This window comes from Camellia sinensis, chromosome 6, assembly GCF_055761805.1.
Source record: "Camellia sinensis isolate YWXY chromosome 6, ASM5576180v1, whole genome shotgun sequence".
Lineage (NCBI taxonomy): Eukaryota > Viridiplantae > Streptophyta > Magnoliopsida > Ericales > Theaceae > Camellia > Camellia sinensis.
Genome location: NC_138966.1, coordinates 35,887,770 through 35,910,902, shown reverse-complemented (window position 1 = coordinate 35,910,902; position 23,133 = coordinate 35,887,770). Strand labels below are relative to the sequence as shown.

Here is a 23,133-nt window from a genome sequence, read left to right as displayed (position 1 = left end):
CTAATATCAGTTTACAACATGCTCAAAAACAGATTACTCATGGGTCGAAAATAGCATGCAAGATTATGACATATAAGATGATCAATGAAGTAAGTGCATCATGGAGGGCTCAAACAGGGTTGAGCCCTTAACGAAAAGTGAAGATGAGCTCAAAAGAGGGCCCTTTTCAGTTAGGGCCGGAGCTTGAAACAAAAAGCATAGGGGGCTTACCAATGGATCAAGAAAAAGTGTCAAAGTGAAGAAAAGTTACTCACCTTTGAAGACTAAGACTTTTGTTGCTTCTTGGACCAATTTGCAGCTTCTTTTGCCTTTGAGAAACCTTCCTTGTTGCTGGAAATGAGGTGGTGGTGGTAGAGCTTGGTGGTGTAGAAGAAATAGTGCTTTGGGACTTAGAGATTTCAAAGAAATGAGAAGAATGAAGATGGAGTTGTGTATGGAGGCTTGAACAACAATTTTTCTAACCCTTGAATGTGATATATTTTGCTTGCTATATAGGCCAACAAGGGGGTGTAAAGGTGGGGGAAAAGGAGACAAACTTTCCCCCACAAAATATCCCCCGGATAAAGATCTTTTCTGGGGGATAAAGCCCCACAGCTGTAAAGGGAACAGTGCAAGGAGTTCGGCCGGCCTATTACTTTTGCTCCAGGTGGCCGGCCGGCCACACCCCCTAGCCGGCCGGCTAGGGGTCAAAAGGGTCAATCAGATTTTCTGGCCGGCCACCAATTGATGGTGTCCTCCTATGTGTGTACAACACAACCCTGTGGTTAAAAGTCCAAGAAAGTGGGTCCAAGGGGTTCAACATTAGCTCGGAAAGAGGGGTTCAAAAGGGTCAGGTGGAATTACTGGCCGGCCACCAACTTTTAGGGTCCTCCCATGTGTGTACATCACAAATATGTGGTTCAAAGTTCGAGAAAATTGGTCCAAGGGGTTCAACATTAGCCCGGAAGGAGGGGTTCAAAAGGGTCAGGTGGAATTACTGGCCGGCCACCAACTTTTAGGGTCCTCCCATGTGTGTACATCACAAATATGTGGTTCAAAGTTCGAGAAAATGGGCCCAAGGGGTTCAACATTGGCCCGGAAGTGCAAAAAACGGGCGTCGGAGGGCGTCGGAGGATGTATAACTGGTTGCTGCAACAATTGCTGGCCTCCTACCCTTCAGTGACCTCTCTAGTGATAAAACAGAGGTACCTGCCAAAAATGAACGAAAACCATTGCAAAACGAATGTTCGGGGGCCAAAACGCGTAGTTCGGGGTCCCGAAAATGGGCTGTTAAGCACCGAAAGTGGCGTTCGGCCACGAAGTGGGTTTCTCAGACCCCAGTGTCCCTCAAAAGGGATTAAATAAGATGTATGCCAAAAATCGGAGCAATAGGAGATGGTTAAGCGGTCCCGAACCGAGGCACACGGCCTGACGGCTTCGAAAACCGGAAACCGGACTCCGAAATGGGCAAAATGGCCTACGGCCACCAAATGTAGCCTACGGACATTGAGAGATGGTCTACGGGACCTCTCCCTTCCCTCAAGAAAAGAAACAGAGAAAACCGAGTCTGGTTCGCAAACCGAGGCAAGGTACAAAAGAGGGTTCAGAAGTCCGGAGGCAGGGCTCACGGCCGCGACTCTGAAACTTCTGAACGAGCACATTATGCAACATCACCAAGCGCTCAATCGGTGACGTCTGAGTCTTATGGTCGGTCAAAAATGGGGTGTCTACACCTACTTGCGGGTAGCACCATCAAACCATTTTCAAAATAAACAAACATGAGATGTATTGTTCTAATTCAGGCGATCCAGTCTATATTTGTATGCTGTGCGCATCACATAGTAAATCTAGGCTAATAACCGGAATAAGAATACATAATGTTTTCAAAACTTGATATCATGGTTAGTAGAGGCCAATCTTTGATCGGGTGAGCGGGGGTGCTCATGAAGTGACCTTCCTCAATCGTACCCAAGTTCCCGAGCCGAGGCAACTTTGGTGATGACGGACACGTGGCCTTAGGCAACGAGTCAGGGTTTTCTAAATTTCTCAAAATAAAATATTTAGGTGGCGACTCTGTATCTGGCAAAGTAGTCCATGTTTGACACTTCTTTTAAAAAAGATCTGTTTTCAAAAACGATTTGCCAGATTTGGACTCTCTGATGATTCATCGGTCTTGCATTGCACCCTGCGAGATTAGATATAGGACCGTGACTTTGAGTCCTGAACTGTGGTGAGCCCAAATGAACAGAACGGGACTCATCCTCCTGGGACGTTCGGGGACGTCTACAACTTGGCAAAGCACAAACACCACACCCACACCCACACCCACACATTCGGCTAGAGAGAGGGAGGAGAGCAAGAGAGAGAAGTCTAGAAGAAGAAGAGGAAGAAAGAAGAGAGTTTCTTGTGCAAAGCTTAGTAGGTAAGTCACAAGCACAACCTTCTCTTTCATTTTCCTTTTTTCAATACATATTTCTAAGGGTTCTAAATAATGTTTTCAGATCTGTTATTAATGAGTTCTTATGTTAAAAATGCTAAGGGTTGAGTATTGATTCCATCTCTCTTGTATTTTCTCCATTTTGGCACAAAACCATCTTTTTTTATACCAATCTCTCAACTTTCCAAGGGCACTCTTTCAAGAAAATTTTCTGAGTTAAATATATGTTAGTTAGCATGTTTTCTTCACAAAATAAACGAAAACTTTCCCTTGGTGGAACCTTTTCCGCATAAAACTTCTTGTTTTGGGCATAGTACCTTAAAATCTGTTTTCGCAGCCCACTTCCAGAAATTCTATAAAAATGTAAAAACTTATTCTGGACCTCTATTTTATGTCAAAACCTTCCTTAATGTGTTATCTTTCAAATAAAATTGGTTTCATCAAAAAACATTAAGCGGTTTGCAAGAAAATCAATTTTTCGTAACGGTCGACGGATCTGGACAGAATCTGGACAGCGCTGTCATATTTTCTAAATAACTTAGAATCTGGAAAAGCAATCCCATTTTCGAAAAATGTTCTGGAAACTAGATCAAATTCCCTACGAACTATAGGAAGACCAAGTCCGGTGAAGGATCTAAAATAGACCTTTCATTTTAATCTTTATGCGATACTAAATCTGGAAATTTATTATGTGTGGATGCTTTATACCCTTGAGTTCATGAGATTGCTTATTAGCTTATGATCATATCTTGGCATGATATTATATGTGTTGTGGTTATGTTATTTACCTTTCTCATCTTAAGAATGCATGCTTATATGGATATTATTGTCTTATATGTTGGACTAACCTTGATTTAAAACATTTAATTCAACGGGAAACCTAATTGGGAGGGTATTGGGTTTCGAGCACTTGAGTAACGAAAAGATGAGTATATGTGATATATGGATTGTTGGGATGCGTTCCCCATTGGGAAGTTAAAGTCTTGTGCAAGTGGTTTTCGGTACCCTTGAACTGAGCGGTTGTATTCGGACCCTAGGTGGTTTGGTGTAAGGAGGGATTTCGGGCAAGGCCTTATTTTACCATCTCTTTTGAGGCCTTGCGGTTGGCGCTACACGGTATATAACCGTCGGTAGGCATCCGAGGTTAGGTCTGCAACAAAGCAGCAAAAGAGGGGGCATACCGAATAATCCGCGTCTGATTCTTGTGGTAGGGAGGATGAAATCTCTTTGGGGGATTTCTAGTTGCTAACAAGCTAACTCAACCCTTTATTTATTTATTTGAGTTTCATGCTTTACTACTTGATATTCTAATTGTGATTGTGTATTGGACTGGGAAAAAGGGGTGGGGTGTGTGTGTGTTTACTGGGCATTCAAAGCTTACGGCGTATCATGCCAGGTGACGAAGCAGAACTTATAGCGGGAGACGACGAGCCGGAAACCTTCGAAGACTTTTGGCTATCTTAGGAAGGCTAGAAATTTCCTTTTGTTATTTTGTAAGACTCGTGTGAAAATTTAAGCTTCTTTTGGGATGTAATGTAATAGAACAAGCTTTTAAAATTAAGGATATTCGTGGTTGTTATGCACTTATACTTTAATATTTACATGTATGAACCTTATCGTTGCTTATGAGACCTTGTGTCAATACCTTTTAAGATCTATCAAAAGGGTAGTGCGCTGCCTAAGAAAGCTAGACTTAGAAGGGAGGCTAATCTAACTCCTCCGGCGATCTGGGATCTTACTGGTTATTGACCATAGGACTCATTAGTGACTCTCCCTTGACTGCAACCAATGGTGTAGAACCAGGGCGTCGCACTAACTATGTTAAGTGTCTAATGCAACGCATGTAATATGAAATTAATAGGCTCGGCTACTAATATGGCATGTGATACAATTTGATAACATGCTTTGAAGCACATATCTGATAAGTATTGAAATTGCAATGTAGTTTGAATGATGCGCCGAGCCTCGGTGCATGGAAGACAAATGAATGATTCAAACTTGCGAGCATGAGGTATGCTAATTGAAAATGACCCTAATATAACCATCGAAAGCAGTTAAATAAAAGGGAGAAAGACGTGGGGTTAGAGGACATGCACACACGCACACACACTTATTACAACATTACGCCCTCTCGAAGGAGGGTCCGAATGAATAAGCTAAGCTACACTAAGCTAAGCTAATTATTACAAATCAAAGCTAATTAACTATTCTAGCTAATTATTACAACACAATTGAAACTAATTAACTAACTTATTCTAAGCTAATTAAGTACAACGAATTGGAATCGAATAACTAGTTACACGAACTAATTAAGTACAAAAATTGAATTGAATAATTAGCTACGCTAACTAATTAAAGCAATTAAATGGCCTCGAGGACGAGGGACGAATGCATGCTCGGTTGGTTTCCTCACGAAAATCCACCGCCTTGCCATTGGATGCCTCTGTTTGCACTCGTTTGATCTTTGAAAATTGCACTAACTTCCAGATTGCCTCTGTTCCACCTCAGGAACACATTGAACAACTTTTTCACTGATGGTCGGTTGGTTACCATAGGTGGCGGTTGACCACTACTTGTGGCCAATCAGCCACTTTTTGTGGCAGTCGGCCACCACTGGTGGCCGGTCGGCCATCCCTTCCTCTGAACTTCCTTTTTTGCTGCAATAGAGAACAAACAGAGGCAAAGCCATGCATTTTCAAGAAACATAAGTACTGCTACCATCCTTATCATCTCTCAAGCTCAAAGGAGTGTAGCTCTTGGCTCTCAAGCCATCAACCAAGCATTTTCAATGCATGATGGCTAGAGAACCAAGCTTGTACAAGGTCAATGAATGCACAAACAAGACCAAAACAACCACCACCCTATCATGCATGATCGAGGGTGATGGTGACCAAGAAAAGTGGCACATTTCATCACTCTGAGTATGAAACGTCACATTTTTCTTATGTTCGGATTAACGTCCGATCCGAACACATGCTATGCAACACAAAGATGCTTATCTTGCCTCTTTTACTTTGTTCATTTTGTTTGCACATTTTACATTACTGATTAGTCCCTTAATCGATTAAGTCCAATGGTGAGAGTCATCTAATTGAAAGTGGGCTTAAACCACAAGTACCTTGAGCATAAAAGAGGTCTCATGCTGTTGGTTAGTAGAAACCCTCGAGAGAGGATTAAAACCATTAGGCATGAGGGCCTCAATTCCACACTCAAGCCAACAAGGGATTCAAAGCTACTTTCAAAACAAATGAAAGAGTGAAGAATGAAGGAAGATGCCAAAGATTTTAGTGCTGAAATGGTATGCAAAATGAAACTAAAACATGCAAGCAACTCATGCAAATCATACTAAAAAGTCTAACTCATTAAGCTAGTGAAAGAGATTGCACCACAAACATACAATACAAGCCACAAAGGGCCAAACCAACTCAAAACAAGGCTAAGGCCAGTCAAAAAAATGGCCAAAACATCTGAGATTAAAGCACAAAATGCTAGAAAAACATGCTCACATGTTAGTTTGCAAACAAGTCTTAAGACACAACTCTCAAAAGCAATGAATGAGTGAAATAAATGAGCATGTGACAGAGCTATAATGCTGAAATTACATGTACAATGATGCTATAACATGCAAATAACTCAAGCAAATCATCTTGGAAGGCCTAAAATGCCAAGCTAGTGAAGCCATTACACTATAGCCATGCAATACATGTCTCAAAGGACTTAACCAGCCCAAAGCAGAGCGAAAACATGCCAAAAAAGTAGCTAAAACATGTTTGAATTAAGTTAGGTTAAGCCACAAAAACATGCTACCATGTGATGTTAACTAGGCATGCTAGTGGGATACAAGGAGGGGAGGCTAACCCCTCCTATTTTGGACTTCAAAAGTTGGTTTTTACCACTGAAATAACTCTGGATTTCAGTGTTTAAAAGGGCCAAAAAGTTTGATTTAAAGATGGTAAGAAATGGCACAAAAGGCTTCACAAGCCAAAGAGCAAAAAGGTGAGACAACCCCCTAGCTCAAAATAGGCTCAAACCATCATTTTTAGGACTAAAAAACAGAGGTTTTTATAGTTGAAAACCAGCTCAAAAATAGTGTGAAAGGATGGCAAAGCAAGTGACTAAAATAAAGCTTACAAGGCAAGTCTTTTACCTCTTGAAACACAACACAAAACAGTCACAATTCTGATTTGAGGAAATAAAATAATTTTGTGCCTTCTTTTTTTTTTTTAATTTTTTTTAATACTGGAAACAATGAACATACTTTCTTCTCCCCTCTGGTTGGTTGATAAAAAATTTGAGGAAGGTGAGAAAATCAGAAATATATTAAATCTAATGTTTTAGTTGTTTTGATTTACAAGAAGTCATAAAGCCAGTAAGTTGTGGCAATTTGGCTTTTTGAAGTCTGAATCCTGTGCATTAAGGTTGTTTTGAGTTATTATGATCAGTGATATATGTTTCTTCATTCAAAGCACCACTGGTATTTTACTATGAGGGGTAGTGGAAATTTGGCATTACAAAATTTGGTTTTTTTTTTTTTTTTTTTTTTTTTTTTGCATTTGAGGTGGTTTTGAGTTATGCTAGTATGATCAGTGATATGGGTTTCCTAATTCAAGCAATGTTGGTGTTTTACTGTGGGGGGTTGAGATCACAACAAAAGGGAGTCCATTTAAATTTACATTACTTTATTTTTTTTTTCTTTTCTTGATATCTCTTCATATGCTTGGTTATGTTTAGTGTTATTTTATGCATATATGCTCACTCTTGTGTGTAGAATATATAAATATATATGTGCTGGACAACAAACTTATCTATGCTTCACATAGACACAAACACACATGCATACATACGTGAGCAAATTCTCATAACTCTGTATATATTGTTTGAGTACAATCTCTTTCTTTTTCTCTTTCTCTCTCGCACACACACACATGCAGTCACATATGATTTAGACGCTATTTAAACTGCCAGTTCTTGTAATGGACAGAACCTTACAGAATTGGAGTACTTGGTTTTGGGATTGATTTCAGCAGTACCTTCTTTCTTGATACCAATGCTATTTGTTGGGAAGGTAAGTTGTTATGTACTTAGGTTATCTTACTGTTTCCACTTTTGGGTTTTCATTTGTTCTGATGCATGGTAGAAAATCTTAACAAGAATGAGTCTAAGTGCCTACTACTACCTAAACATTTTGTTCCTTGGGAAAGTTAGAAATTGGTAAACTCATTTGTAGCTTCTGGAGTATAACTTCCCAGTTAGCTAAAATTACATTTCGATATAGCTTTCTTTTAGCAACTGGATTGCCTAAGAGGATAGAAAACTTTCGTATCTTACCTCTTTAAACTATTGATGTGCACATGGCTTTGAAATTTTGGTGTATTTTTTCAGGTTGATAGAAGTTTATGTTGGAAGGATCGTTATTGGGTGAAGGCAAGTATTTTTTTGTAGAATAAAAAATCTGTTGTTGTAAGCTTGTATGGATATTTTAACCATAGCAATGTGATTAGCGGTATTTTTTTTGGCTCCATGGTCTACTACGACTTAATATTTGATGTACCTATGATTTTGTAAAGATCTAGAAAGAAAAATAGTAGTTACGTTGTCATGCATTTTACTGGTATATACCGTATACAGTGCTGAAAAGTGAATCAAGTCTTATGAATTGCCTAGAAGGTAAAAATTAAAACAATGTTGGTTACAAATCAATCACTAAATTAGGATTGTCTTGCCTTGTCTTTAGTGGCAATGCTTTCATGTAATCTCTTCTTCTTCTTCTTCTTCTCTTGAAATAAAGCTTGTGTTGATTAAATCCAATCTTCATTTATGTGCAGACCATAATTTAGGTGGATTCTACTATAAATCTATAGCCTTTTAATAGTTGATGTAGCTGTCACCACTCTCACATGTTCTATGTTTTGTTTTTTCCACTGTTTGATGATCCAAGTTTCGTATCAATTGTATGCTAAATTTTATCGAGTGATCATATTATTTTTGTTGTAGGGCCTTTCATTTGGTGACCAAATTTCTGGGCCAGTCAATTGTGGACTTTGGCTTCTTCTCCTGCTATATTCTTATCTTTCTTTGAAAAGGTCTCTAACAGATGATTGGAACCATAGTTCTAAATCGCGGTATCGGGTAACGTAACGGTATCGATCGCGGAGTATCGGTATCGGGAGTATCGACCGGTACGTATCGGGTATCGGGTATCGGGTATCGGGCGTCGCGGCTGTGAAATTTCAAAAATCGTTAGCAATCCCTTTAAAACTCAATTTTATGTATTTTTTTTGACTCTTTTAGCCTTAATTTATCATATTTTAATCAAAATTTTGATATGTAGAGGCACTTTTCACTCATTTTCAACTAAATGATATGTATTTATTTTAGTCTCAAGCTTTTATTTGGCATATATGTTAAATTTTAATATAAAATTGATGTGGAAATATTTTTTTACTTTTTTTCAACAATGAAATACTTTCACATGCACAACAAATTAATAAGAGAAAGAGGGACATGAAAATAAATCATTCGCTTCAGTCATAATCGCATACAAACAATCTATTACAAATCAACAAATTTTTTTTTATCTATTTTAATGCACTTTCAATCAATAATCAAAGTGACTTTAGTCTCATCCCCCCTCAAGCAAACAAAAGCTCTTAAATTTTTTTGATTTGTATTATTAATATTTTATTATATGTAGTTTGGTTATTTAAAAAAATCAAGGATCCCATCAAATAAAAAAAAATATTCAACACAATAATAATACTATCTAGAGACACTATCTAGATACACTTAAAAAGTAAAATATTTGTGAATATTTTTTTATAAAAAAATTACTAATTTTTCACAAATATGTTATTTTTTAGGTACTAATACAATACTAAGGTACTAATACAATACTAACCTCCACCTCTCATCATTATGTTAGATAAATGATTAGATCGGAAAAATATGATTCAGAATTTGGTGCACATAATGTTGGACTCTGCAAAGAAACTAATCACCACATGGGAGACTGAAATAGAAAAACAAAGTGGGACGGGTGTAGAGCTTTGCTTCAATATATATAAATGCTCCTAATATATATATATATATATAAATATTTGAAGAATTGTAAATATATATTAAAATATATCTCATTTCCATCCCATACCATGATATAAATAAAAAAAATAACCACAGGAAAAAGAAAAAAAAAACAAATTATAAACAAACCAAACACAACTTACCAAACAAAACCATTCCATACCATAATATAAATAAAAAAATAACTACAGAAAATAGAAAAAAAGAAGAAAGAAGAAAAAAAAAACATATTATAAACAAACCGAATATGTTTTCGGAGCTGATGTTGTTAGGGATGAATCATGCTCTGTTTGTATTTTTCTCTCATTCCCGTTATCACGATTCGTTTCTTCGAAGCATATTATAAATGAATACAAAAGAATAAAGAAGAAAGAAAAAACCAGAGCATGAAACAAATACAAACAGAGAGAAAAACCTTCAACAAAAAACAGAGCATGAAACGAATCGGACACTATATCGCTCACGTATCGGATTCAAGCCGATACGTGTCGGGAATTGGCCGCTACGGACGCGAAATTCATTCTCACCGGTATACCGGTGAGTATCCGACTCGGCACTCCCATTTTCCGTTACGAACCGGTCGGTACGTTCCGTACCGGCCAATATTTAGAACCTTGATTGGAACTGTTAAGAGGTTTTAAAAAAAAATTCCCCCTTTTGCATCACCTTGCAGTTTTATTTTGTAAGGATTACTTATATCGACCAGAGACTTGCTTCTGAAATGGGAATATTCTTCTTTTAGAAAGAGGCACATATCCCGAATAATATACAAAGGAGCTTGTTTTCTTTCTTTTGATACAAATAGGATTTGATAATGGAAATTCTGTTCACTATTGAACCCCGTGAGGTTCTCATCCCTAGGCACCAGTTTTTGATTTTGCACTTTACTTGGATATCTTTGAAGATGATATGGTAGGTGTGTGAGTGATTTTCTGACCACACTGTCTGCTTAGTAATCAGTGGGAAAACACCAGCAGAATGGATGACACCTAGCTGACCTGCAACAGAAAGAGAAGATTCCGACGGTGGTTCGTCCACTCGGGGGCACTCCGACAATCAAGGAAGTATATCTCTCAAAGATAAATCAAGTGTTAAACTCACAAGCTTGAGTATCAAAAGCATACCTTAGACCCATGGGGGTGCCTCTCTTTTATAGCCAACATAAACCTAGTCCCAATAGAAGCCTAACTTCTATGGGCTCAGGATTACTGCTAATCTTGGACTCCCAGTAAGATTAGGATAAACTCTCTAAGAGTCTTATCTAAATACAAACTGAAGTCTTCTCTCATTCTAGGACTCTTACCCCTCATCCGCTTATCTCGGATTTTGATATCTTCGGAGGTAACCTCGGCTTATCCGAGATGACCTCGGTATAACAACCAGGACATGTGGCACCTCGGCTGACTCGTCGGCGTCACCTTGGTCACGTGTTGGTACTCAGAAAATATACCCCCACAACTGCCCCCTAGGTTCTATTACCTCGGCATTATGAGGTGATGGAACCTACACTGTTCGTTCATCTGTGCCCCTCTGTCCGAGATCAAACTCGCCGACCTCAAAGTTCCCCGGACTCTACTGTCCACTTCTGTCAAGTATCAAGCTTCATGCTTTCCAAGCTACTTGAGATCACACCTCCTAGCCGAGGTTCTTGTTCCATTAATTCGTAAACTCCAAGAGCTTTGCAACAGCTCCACTCATATTCTTCGGTGGGTTCCCGACTTCCAGTCATCTATTTGACTCCGGCGATCTTCATATCGGCGTTCATTTCTCTTGGTAGGTTCATAAACTCTTTCATTAAGCTCAATCTTTCATAACTCTTTTGAATCCGTTTACTTGCCCTCTGTTGTCTTCTATTTTCGTCTATTTTCAAGTTTTCAATTGTTTGAACGCCTGGCATTGTTCTTGCCATATCTGCTTTCTGTTGCTAGCATCGTGTCTGGGTCATTACTTTCTTGTTCTTTACATACTTACTTAGTGCCTATGCACTTGGCTTTATTCTTGAACTTTGTCGTCTTCTTGAATACACACTGTTCACACATCTGTTGATTTCTGCCACTGTTCTTGGCTTGACACACCTGTGCAATCTTTTTGTCTTGATTTCCTAATAGCTTCATCACCATTCTTGATTATGAATTACATTCTTGTTTCTGTTTTCTGTGTCTTTTTTCAGATTCTTGCTTTCAATCCTTGCCTTCAAACTCCGAGGTGCCAATCGCCGAGAAGAGCTTTGATCAAACTCTTCGGGAGATCGATGCTGAGCTCGAGGCCGAGAAGGCTGCTGAGAAGTCTTCCCAACTGTCTTCTATATCCTGCCATTGATGCCGAGTAGTTTTGTTTCCTTCTTTTACTCCTTGTACCTTGTACCTTGTACTTTGTCCTTCTTTGTATGCTTTTAATCCGGCCGGCGTGCCATTTTTGTAGTCTGAATAATTTATTTTTCAATATTCAGGCCGAAGTGCCTTCTTTCTTCTTTAAATGCATTTCTCTAATTTCTTCTTTGAATGAATGTCTTCTTTTTTCTACTCTTGTATGATTCTACACTTAGAATAATTTGCATGTCTTCAAAGTACACCTTGACTGTGCAATCTCTTCGGATAAAATACCTCTGTCACAACTTCTAATCTTGCTCATCTCGGCCTTGTCCTAACACTTGAAAATATTGTAACAAATATTTTCACAAGTGTTGCTTAGGACTTGTCACTTTCTCAATGTCTTCTATCAAGACTTCAGTTTTCCATATTTCAAGTTTTGACAACCTGGTAGTCTCGGCAAGTACGCAGATATTGCTTGAGCTTGACTTTAACTTGTAAATTTTTCTCAAAAATTTTCAACAAGTGTTTTAACCATCATCCTTTATTATAACCTCGGCTTAACTTCAACTTGTAAATTTTTCTCAAAATTTCAACAAGTGTTAAACCATCTTCCTTTCGATACGACCTTGGTTTAACAATAACTTGTATATTCACACAAAATTTCAACAAGTGTTTAAACCAATCTTCTTCCGATACGACCTCGGTTTAACTTCAACTTGTAAATTCACACAGAATTTCAACAAGTGTTAAATATCACATCGGTTTAACTTCAATTTGTAAATTCACACAGAATTTCAACAAGTGTTAAATATGACCTCGGTTTAACTTCAACTTGTAAATTCACACAGAATTTCAACAAGTGTTAAACATCATCTCGATTTAACTTCAACTTGTAAATTCACATAGAATTTTAACAAGTGTTAAATATGACATCGGTTTAACTTCAACTTGTAAATTCACACAAAATTTCAACAAGTGTTAAACATCATCGCGGTTTAACTTCAACTTGTAAATTCACACAGAATTTCAGCAAGTGTTAAACATCATCTCGGTTTAACTTCAACTTGTAAATTCACACAGAATTTTAACAAGTGTTAAATATGACCTCGGTTTAACTTCAACTTGTAAATTCACACAGAATTTCAACAAGTGTTAAACATCATCTCGGTTTAACTTCAACTTGTAAATTCACACAGAATTTCAACAAGTGTTAAACAATGATCTCGGTTTAATTTCAACTTGTAAATTCACACAGAATTTCAACAAGTGTTAAATATCACATCGGTTTAACTTCAACTTGTAAATTCACACAGAATTTCAACAAGTGTTAAATATGACCTCGGTTTAACTTCAACTTGTAAATTTACACAGAATTTCAACAATTGTTAAATATGACATCGGTTTAACTTCAACTTGTAAATTCACACAGAGTTTCAACAAGTGTTAAACATTATCTCGGTTTAACTTCAATTTGTAAATTCACACAGAATTTCAACAAGTGTTAAACAATGATCTCGGTTTAACTTCAACTTGTAAATTGTCCACAAATTTCAACAAGTGTTAAACAATGCTCTCGGTTTAACTTCAACTTGTAAATTGTCCACAAATTTCAACAAGTGTTAAACAATGCTCTCGGTTTAATTTCAACTTGTAAATTCACACAGAATTTTAACAAGTGTTAAATATGACCTCAGTTTAACTTCAACTTGTAAATTCACACAGAATTTCAACAAGTGTTAAACATCATCTCGGTTTAACTTCAACTTGTAAATTCACACAGAATTTCAACAAGTGTTAAACAATGATCTCGGTTTAACTTCAACTTGTAAATTGTCCGCAAATTTCAACAAGTGTCAAACAATGCTCTCGGTTTAACTTCAATTTGTAAATTGTCCACAAATTTCAACAAGTGGTAAACATCATATCGGTTTAACCAACTTGTAAACTGCTACAAATTTCAACAAGTGGTAAACATATATCGGTTTAACCAACTTGTAAATTGCTACAAATTTCAACAAGTGGTAAACATATTCTTCTTCTCTCTGCCCCCTGCATGGCTTCCACATACTCCTTTGCGAACCTTATAAAAGGTCTTCAACCTGGCTAGCTGCAGTCCAACCTTGTGTGTTTTCTTTTTTTATCTTCTGGGATCTGAGATCTGCTCACTGAGCTCTTCTCTTCTCAGACTTAAGTGTCGAGATCTTGTCTGCTAGAATCTTGGATCTGCTCACTCGGGTTGAGCTGTTCTCTTCTCGGACCTACTCATCTAGGCCGAGATCATGTCTTCTAGGATCTGGGATCTAGGATCTGGAATCCGGGATATGCTCACTTAGGATAAGTTCTTCTATACTTGAATGTTATCTCCTTGGGAGCGCTCATGCCCCCTGTCTTTGCATCCCTTCTGGAAGGGTCTTCGTTCCTCCGCATGAATCTATCCTTCCATACCTGGAGGTCATCTTCGTTGTAGTATCCGCTTCGATCTGTTGTCTTTGGGGCGTCACCTTTCTGGCCGGCGTCTTTCACTCCGTGACTCTGGTCACGAGTTTCTGTGTTGCGGTCGTCCCCTTCAACGTCGAGGTTGATAGGTCTCCCACTCCCAACAGGAGCGTTGTCTTCAATCTGATCCTTCTGTCCGTCATTGGCCATCTTTTCTTCTTTCTTTCATTGGACATCTATTCTTTTTTCTTTCCCACAGACGGCACCAAATTGTGTGAGTGATTTTCTGACCACACTGCCCGCTTAGTAATCAGCTGGAGAGCACCGGCAGAATAGATGGCACCTGGCTAACCTGTAACAAAAAGAGAAGATTCCGGCGGTGGTTCGTCAACCCGGGGGCACTCCGACGATCAAGTCAGTATATCTTTCAAAGATAAATCAAGTGCTAAACTCACAAGCTTGAGTATCAAAAGCATACCTTAGACCCATGGGGGTGCCTCTCTTTTATAGCCAGCATAAACCTAGTCCCAATAGAAGCCTAACTTCTATGGACTCAGGATTACTGCTAATCTTGGACTCCCAGTAAGATTAGGATAAACTCTCTAAGAGTCTTATCTTAATACAAACTGAAGTCTTCTCTCATTCTAGGACTCTTGCCCCTCATCCGCTTATCTCAGATTCCGATATCTTCGGAGGTAATCTCAGCTTATCCGAGATGACCTCAGCATAACAAGTAGGACACATGGCACCTCGGCTGACACATCGGCGTCACCTTGGCCACGTGTTGGTACTTAGAAAATATATCCCACAGTAGCCAAACCACATGAGCTGCTGGCCATGTCAAATTGGAGTTATGGGACTTCATGGACCTGCTATTCGAGCATGGCAGGCACCATATAGCCAGTCCATTAGGCTGTTATTCAGCCACCCAATTGCATTATTTTTCAGCCATTTCATTGGCTAGCTTTTGTCCCAATCATTTGATTATTCTATTGGCTGTTGTTTTAGCTTCTTTAGTGGTTGTTGTGACGCTAGTGAAACCGAGCCCTTATTGCCATTTGATTAGTTACGCTAATTTTTTTTCTTGGTTTTAACTGTAAATTTGTTACTGTTGCAGGCCAGTGTCTGGATAATAATTTTCAGCTATGTTGGAAATTACTTCTGGACCCATTATTTCTTCACAGTTTTAGGAGCTTCATATACCTTCCCATCATGGAAGATGAATAATGTAAGTTGTAACTCTAAAATGTTTATATAATTTCCATTTAGTTAACCTAACCATTTATTGTTTTACCAGGATGCAATCTGAACCTTTGCTATTCTCTGTAGGTACCGCACACAACTTTTCTTCTTAGGCATGTTTGCTTCCTATTTTACCATGTTACGTCAAACATAACACTGCGCAGACTGCAACATTTTATTGCTGACTTTCCAGAGAAAATTCAGTGGGTTACCAAGGCAGCATGGATTCTAGCTCTTTCTTATTTCATAGCTTACCTGGAGACGGTAGCTATTTCCAATGTATGTAGTAATGTAGACATTATTGTTTGGCTGTTTTAAGTGCATGATCTATCAGATTGATTAGGTTTAAAGACAAAATGAAAGAGAAAGTATCAAAATATCTTAATCTGGTATGGTTAATGGTCTTTATAGGCATTATTATAGAGACACTTATCCCAAAATATGTATAATTCTTACCACAAAAAGTACTAATGCTCCAACTCTTCATAATGATTATCAGCAACCAATTTAAAAAAAATAAAAATCATAATAACTATTCTAAGTGTCTAAAGTACAGATTCCCTTTTGCTGACTATGGCGGTAACAGTAGTAATGGTAGGCTGTTTACGCACCCGGTGGCAACTAAGTTCCAAACTCATTTTTGTTTTATAAAGTGTCTATTTGCTTAAATCCACGTCTTGACTTTATGCTTTTGGATTGTGATTATTGTTAGTTGCATTGTTATAATATAGTCCTTGGTGTATTATTGTTTGAGTTAAATATTGAATATTTTGCTTCATCAAATTGAAATTGTTGCCTGCCATTTTCTGTTGCTATGAATCTGGCTTCAGCATTATCTGAATAACACATTGTTTTTTAGGGTAGTCATTAGGTTACCTCAAACAAATTGTAAGGTATCTTGTTGTATGTCTCTTGTAATTTACTGCAAGTTAAACACTTCATGTCTGTATGATTCTATCGCTTATAAAAAAAAAAAAAGTATGATTCTATCCTTGGGTCATGTCCAGAAAGCACAAGACCTCTTCTAGACAAAACTTCGCTCATTCTTAAGGCTTATTCTACTGAGATGACTGAGACACGTACAGATTGACATTATTCATCTAATTATTCACAGAGAAATAGCAGCAAGCTGTTAAAAAATAAATCCAATATTTTCTTTCGAAGTGAGTATAGTTAGGTGAAGTTCATGTTTATTAACAGGGAAAAATTTGCTTTATGAATTATTGATCAGTACCCGATTTCTGTATGTAGCTGTTATCCACTGGCGCTAGCCTCAATTCCTATCCGATTGTCATTTTTGTTTTCCGGAGACTCATGCATGAATTATTTTTTCGTGAAGCCCTCAGCTTCCGTTTCTTTGATGCTTTATACTTGTTTTCTTCTTCTTCTTCTTCTTTTTGTTTTTTTAACCCTGAAGTACTAAAGTTGACCATGATAGATAAATATGACAAAAAAAGGTAAAGAGATTTTTTTTTGGGGTGGTTGGGTGGGGGGTAGAACATTGAGTGCAAGAAGTGGACCCCATTATAAACTGCAACTAGAAGGTCAATATCATCAATAACAAAAATGGTTAAGTTGTGGCATTGATTGAGGTGAGAAATAGAAATCTTTTTACGTCCAGTTGTTTCTGAAGTCGAAACTAAGCAATAAATTGAAATTGTTGTAGGATGGAATAATGAGGAGTTTAGCAGAATTGATGTGCTAAAGGCAAAGGTGTTGGATGAGAAAGAAATTTAAACTTTTAAAAGAGGATATGAAGAAATGAAATCATGAGAAGTTCACAGAATTGAGGTGTTAAAGGAAAGGGTCTTATAAGAGATTCAGATGTTGGATGAGAAAGAAGTATGTGGTGGACTTCTAAAAGATGAGAAGAGAAGAAAGAAAGATGGACTTGGTGGAATTGCGAAGTATGGAATAAATTAGCTAAAGACAAAAGCTAGATCATTCTGGTTATAGTTTTCTCACTTTTTCTCACTCAATAGATCTGTCTGCGGAAGGAAGGGGATAAAAACAATCATATAGGAAGGGTGGGTACATATTGATGGACACTTAGGTGGTGTTTGGCAAGTTGGGTTGGGCTAAAATAGCCATAAAAGACAAAATAGGCTATTTTAGCCACAACAAACAAAACATCACATCCAACCCATAATCATTACATTCTTCTCTCACAAAAAAAGTCAAAAAAGCCAAAAAGCCAAAAAGCCTTCCCAAACCAAGCTTTTTAGCCCAGGCTAAAATAGCCAAAAAAATCAAAAAGCCAAAAAGCCAACCCACTTCCCAAACGGAGGCTTATTGAGGAACTAGATGTTAGGGACAATATCACAATTTTTTTTTTGTGAGGAGCTCTTCTAGGAATATGGAGGATGGAGGACGAGGATGGATTGGATGGAGTTCAATAGTATGTCTTCCGAAGTTGCATAGCAGTTTGAGAGACCTTTCTTTGGGATGGAGTGGGTGTTTTAGAGAGATGTGATGGGGGTTATGCTTGATTAGTGAGGGGATTGGGTTGGGAAGAATAGACAGAAGACATGGCGTCTGACACCTCTATGTTTGACATGGTTGTTATGGAGGGGGCAGAACATAAGGGCTTTGTTTGGTTTGTGTTTTGAGATGTTATTTCAAAAATAGTTTTGCGGGGGGAGTTTAGAGCTTTAGAAAATTTGTTTGGTTGTATATTTTGAAAATAGTTTGAGATGATTTGATATTTTTGTAGTTAAATAGATGGGTGTAAGATAAAAAGTGATTGAGAAGGAGAGAGAAAAAGTGATTAATTGATGTGTAGTAGAGAGAAAAGTGATTTTAGATTTTTTTTTAAAATTTTTTTTTCAACCAAACATGTTTTTGAATTTTTTTCTCCAAAAAACATGTTTTGAGGGACAAACCAAACATGCCCAAGATCTTTCCTATAGGCTTAAGGTCTCTTTTTGTCCACCAAGTCTCTCCGTAGAGGTGGTCTTAGGTTCTACTCTTAGGAGTGGAATAGGGGGCAAGACTTAGGTGCTTTCAAGGAGAGGGTGGGGGTTCAACTCCCCCAAAGTGCGAATCTAACAACTAATTATTAACTTTCGCTGATAAAAAAGAGAGAGGTTATTTTTGTCTATTTTGTATAGTTGGCTTCCTAGGAGAGTGTTCCCAAATCTTGACCAGATTGTGGATTTTGTTGATGTTCTTTATTTAGGAGCTCAAACTAAGCATCAAAGAACCTTAGCTCCAAGGTGAGGATGTTTGGTTAAGGGTTTTTGTGCAAGAGTGTAGGAAATTCTAACTATAAGGCACAAAACAAGAAGAGAGAGAGAGAGAATTCTAGAGAGAGAGGGAGAAATTTGCTATCCAAAATGGGGGAGAGACTTCCTTATATATAGAAAATAAAGCTTAGAGCTTGTATTCATCCCTCCATACACATCCAAGTCTTGAGGATTGTCAAAAATAGGGTGTCTACACACGCTCAAGCACAAAAATGAGGCAACCAGTACTTTTGCAGACCAAAGGGGTCCGCTCGAGCGGCCAAAGCTGCGCTCGAGCTGAGAGCCCTGTTTCATAAATTTTGAAAGGATGATTTTATGTTTTGTTTTCCGTTCTTTTTCATTTCTAAGCACTTTTAGGCATACATTGAGCATTGTAAATGGACTCAGAAGATAAGAAAGAGGCCCAAGAAGAATGTATGAATTAAGAACGGATTGAATCACTTGTGACCCATTATGTTTATGAAATGTGTAGGGTCAAGTGCAAGGACAAATCATCCGGTAGATCACTGTGAGTAATATCTTACTAAAGATGTTTTGAAGTATGCTACTTGTCCAAATGCTTATTTCTATATGAGTATCATGAGTTTGTTAATTTGAATTGTGGACAAGTATTTGTTATGCTATATGATTGAATAAGGTCGTTGGGTTACAATTATGATTATGATCTCAAGTGTGATTTCACACTACATGAATGATTGGGCCGAAGGCCGTTTCATAGAAATGATTGGGTCGAAGGCCATTTGATAGAAATGATTGGGCCGAAGGTCGTTGGATAGAAATGATTGGGCCAAAGGCTGTTTGATAGAATGATTGGGCCAAAGGCCATTTGATATGAATGATTGGGCTAAAGGCCGTTTGATATGAATGATTGGGCCAAAGGCCGTTTGATATGAATGATTGGGCTAAAGGCTGTCTGATACGTTTGGGCCTAAGGCCGTCTGATGCATTAGATAGAAATGTGGATGGGCCTAGGGCCGTTTGATATGTTCGATGACAAATTTTCATTCATGTAACTTCCTTATTTGATATTATTCACTAGGCTTTCACTCATTCTCATTCATGTGTGTGTAGGTGAGCAAAAAGACATCCAAATCCAGCCTCCATGAAGACTATGAGAGAAAGTCAAGTTTTTGAGGAGTCAGCCCAAATGTCTCACGCACGAGAATCGTTTTTGCCGCTTTGTTCTTTTGTTATTTTTTTTGCTATTTTGGCGAAAACGTTGGATCATCTTTGTATATAAGTTTTGTTTGGCTGACTGCATAATCGAAAGTTCTTGGATATAGATGAACTCTATTAGTATGTATGAGTTATTATGAAATACTTTTGGAATGATTTTGCTATACCATGTAAGTACAGCTCTATGGACAAAGTTTTTAAGTTTGCTTTCGTTTTGGCCCCTCAACTCTGTTGAGATATGTTTAAGTATTGTTTGAGGCCATAGATAATCTCTTAATTATTGGTCGGTTATGACCATAACCCATAGGGACGGGTTCGGGTCATTTTTTATTTTATCATTCTTGACATGCATGCTTTTGATGTAATTTTGGGCATGGATTAGTTGACCTATTTTTGGGCTTCAATAGATTGTCACCATAGGAGGGTGTCAATGTATACATCATTCGGAGATTGTTTCTACTTCTTGTGTTAGTTTTATTCTTCCTTTGTATGACCTTAAGGGTCGAGGAGAGCTGAGTTTTCTTTTTTCCATCACGATAGTTGATGAGGGTAGTGTGACCTGGAGCGACTTACCAAGAGTGGTTTGAGAGTATCCATATGTCTTTCCAGACGATCTTACTAACTTACCACCATATAGAGATTTTCAATTCTCTATTGTCTTGGCGTCTAACATTGCTCCGATTTCCCCGGCATCGTATAAATTGAAGTCATGCTACACGAAAAAATCGGGTTGATCGCCACCATTTTAGCTGAACCAGTGATAATTATTGAAATTAAGCAAAGGTAAAAAGAGGACAAGTTCCTCAAAAAAGTGATTGATGAATTTGAGGCAAGTCCGAAAGTAGAGTTTAGCATTGAATATGAAGTGTTGAGATTTCAAAACCGAATGTGTGTTCAAAATGTTTCGGAACTAAAGATGAGAATTCTAGATGAAGCTCAGAAGTCAGTATTTGCCACGCATCCGGGCAATAACAAAATGTATCAAGACTTGAAGCAAAGCTATTGGTGGCCCAAAATGAAGAAAGAAATTGCTGAATATGTGTCTAGGTGCCTTTAATGTCAGCAAGTTAAAGTTGAACACCAAAAACCAGGCAGCCTACTTTAGCTTCTCCCTATTCCGGAATGGATGTGGGAGCATGTGACCATGGACTTTGTTGTTGGTCTACCTCGAACTCCTCGAGGTATAAATTCTATTTGGGTTATAGTTGATAGACTGACTAAATCTGCACATTTTCTACCTGTTACATCTTCCACTCCAGCATTGGTAAGGCACCATACGAAGCTTTGTATGGTAGAAAGTGTAGATCACCAATTTGTTGGATAGAAGTCGGGGATAGGTAGGCTTGAAATTGTGCAAGACACTTCTGAGAAGATCAAAACTATTCAACAAAGGCTCAAAACAGCTTAGAGCCGGCAAAAGAATTATGTAGATGTTTGAAGAAGACCTCTTGAGTATGAGGTTGGTGACCATGTGTTTATCCGTGTGACTCCGATGAAGGGCCAAGTAAGGTTCGATAAGAAAGGGAAATTTTCGCCCCATCACATTGGACCATTTCAGGTTCTGAAAAGGCTTGGTCCAGTTGCTTATAGAGTTGCTTTACCGCTGGGATTTGAACAAATCCATAATGTATTTCATGTATAAATGTTGAGGGGTTATCTTTGAGATCCATTTCATGTGATTGATTACCACCGGATAGCTCTCGATGAGAATATGGAGTACGCAGAATGGCCGGAACGAATTATTGATCGGCAAGTGAAACAGTTGAGAAACAAGTCCATCCCGATGGTGAAAGTAGAGTGGAAAGAACATCATGGGAGGCATACTACATGGGAAAAAGAGGATGAGATGTGACTACGCTATCCACATTTGTTTCGAGATGAAGGTAAAATAAGTTTATGCTAATTGATCATAATTATGATTGTGATCATACTCTTGTTATGATTTTTAATGATAATTACATGATCATATGAATTTTTGAATTTCTATCTGTTCATCGTAGGAAAATTTGTTTGATTTTCTGCTTTTAGAATTTAAATTGAAGGCCGTAGAGGTGTCAGAAACTGAAATTGACCGTGTCCTTGTGATTAGCGTAATTTTTAGAGCCTACAATGAAATTTGATTAAAAATTGATTCGGATTAAAATAATTAGATTAATTTAAGCACAAATAATTAGCCTTAATCAAAAATTGATTAGGCAAATATGTATAATGGCCTATTTACACTTATGAGCATTATTTTTGAGCTCATTTCTCTCCTTTGGCTGAGATTACTCTAGAGAAAGAGAGAGAGAGAGAGAGAGGGTCGGTTAGAGAGAGAGAGAGAGAGAGTGAAGGCAAATGAAGAATTGAATAAGAAGCTTGAAGATTTTAAAGATTAACTGAAGATTTAATTACATATGTGAGGATTGGAGCCTTTAGGTGAGCAATTGAGTTCAACTTCATGAAATTAAGTTCATAAATAAGTGAATTCAAGCAAGATGTGCAATTGAGGGCAAGAATTGAGTTGATCATGATGAAATTGAAGTCTATATGCACATGCATATAGAATTGTGATGAATTGCCATGAATTTGAATAATCAAGCATGCGACATGTTGAACATGATGAATTGAGTACCAAATTTCACATGCATGCATAATTTTCATGATTTTCATGATTATAAGTATCATTTGTATCTTTTGAAATAGAATTGGGGTCAAAAATTAACATGCATACATGATTGATGAAGAGATGAAGCTTGTGTGAGGTTGAATGAATGAGTTTTGAAACTTATGAAGAAAATTCAAAATGATTTTTGAAAATGGACCATGATTTTGAACAATTGGTCTCATATTGCTTATGTCCTCATGTTATATAAGGTGTTCCCATGTTTTTGAACCAAAAACATGAGTTTTAGGCCTTTGAACACCAACTTTGAGCTTCAAGAGAAATTCTGGAAATTCAAGAATTCGTCGAGTCCGCTTGAGCGTAAAATTCTTGCTCCCAGAACTTTTGCAGACATTGATGTCCGTTCGAGCGGGGAGAGTTACGCTCGAGTGCCAAGTCACATGATTTGGCTCTCAGCTCGAGCGTTTGAAGTCACGCTTGAGCACAAAAATGAGGCAACCAGTACTTTTGCAGACCAAAGGGGTCCGCTCGAGCGGCCAAAGCTGCGCTCGAGCAGAGAGCCCTGCTTCAAAAATTTTGAAAGGATGATTTTATGTTTTGTTTTTCGTTCTCTTTCATTTC

The 23,133-nt window shown here is 37.9% G+C and overlaps 1 protein-coding gene across 1 annotated transcript; it reads left to right on the top strand.

The window, feature by feature from the left end:
• Positions 1-7,377: 7,377 nt before the first annotated feature.
• On the top strand, positions 7,378-16,917 carry LOC145792266 (cycloeucalenol cycloisomerase-like). The gene is made up of 4 exons (XM_082873044.1): positions 7,378-7,481; positions 7,799-7,840; positions 15,362-15,472; positions 15,574-16,917. Exons 1-4 carry the CDS (start codon positions 7,464-7,466, stop codon positions 15,802-15,804), a joined length of 402 nt encoding a protein of 133 aa, XP_082729170.1. The 5' UTR covers positions 7,378-7,463; the 3' UTR covers positions 15,805-16,917.
• Positions 16,918-23,133: the final 6,216 nt, after the last annotated feature.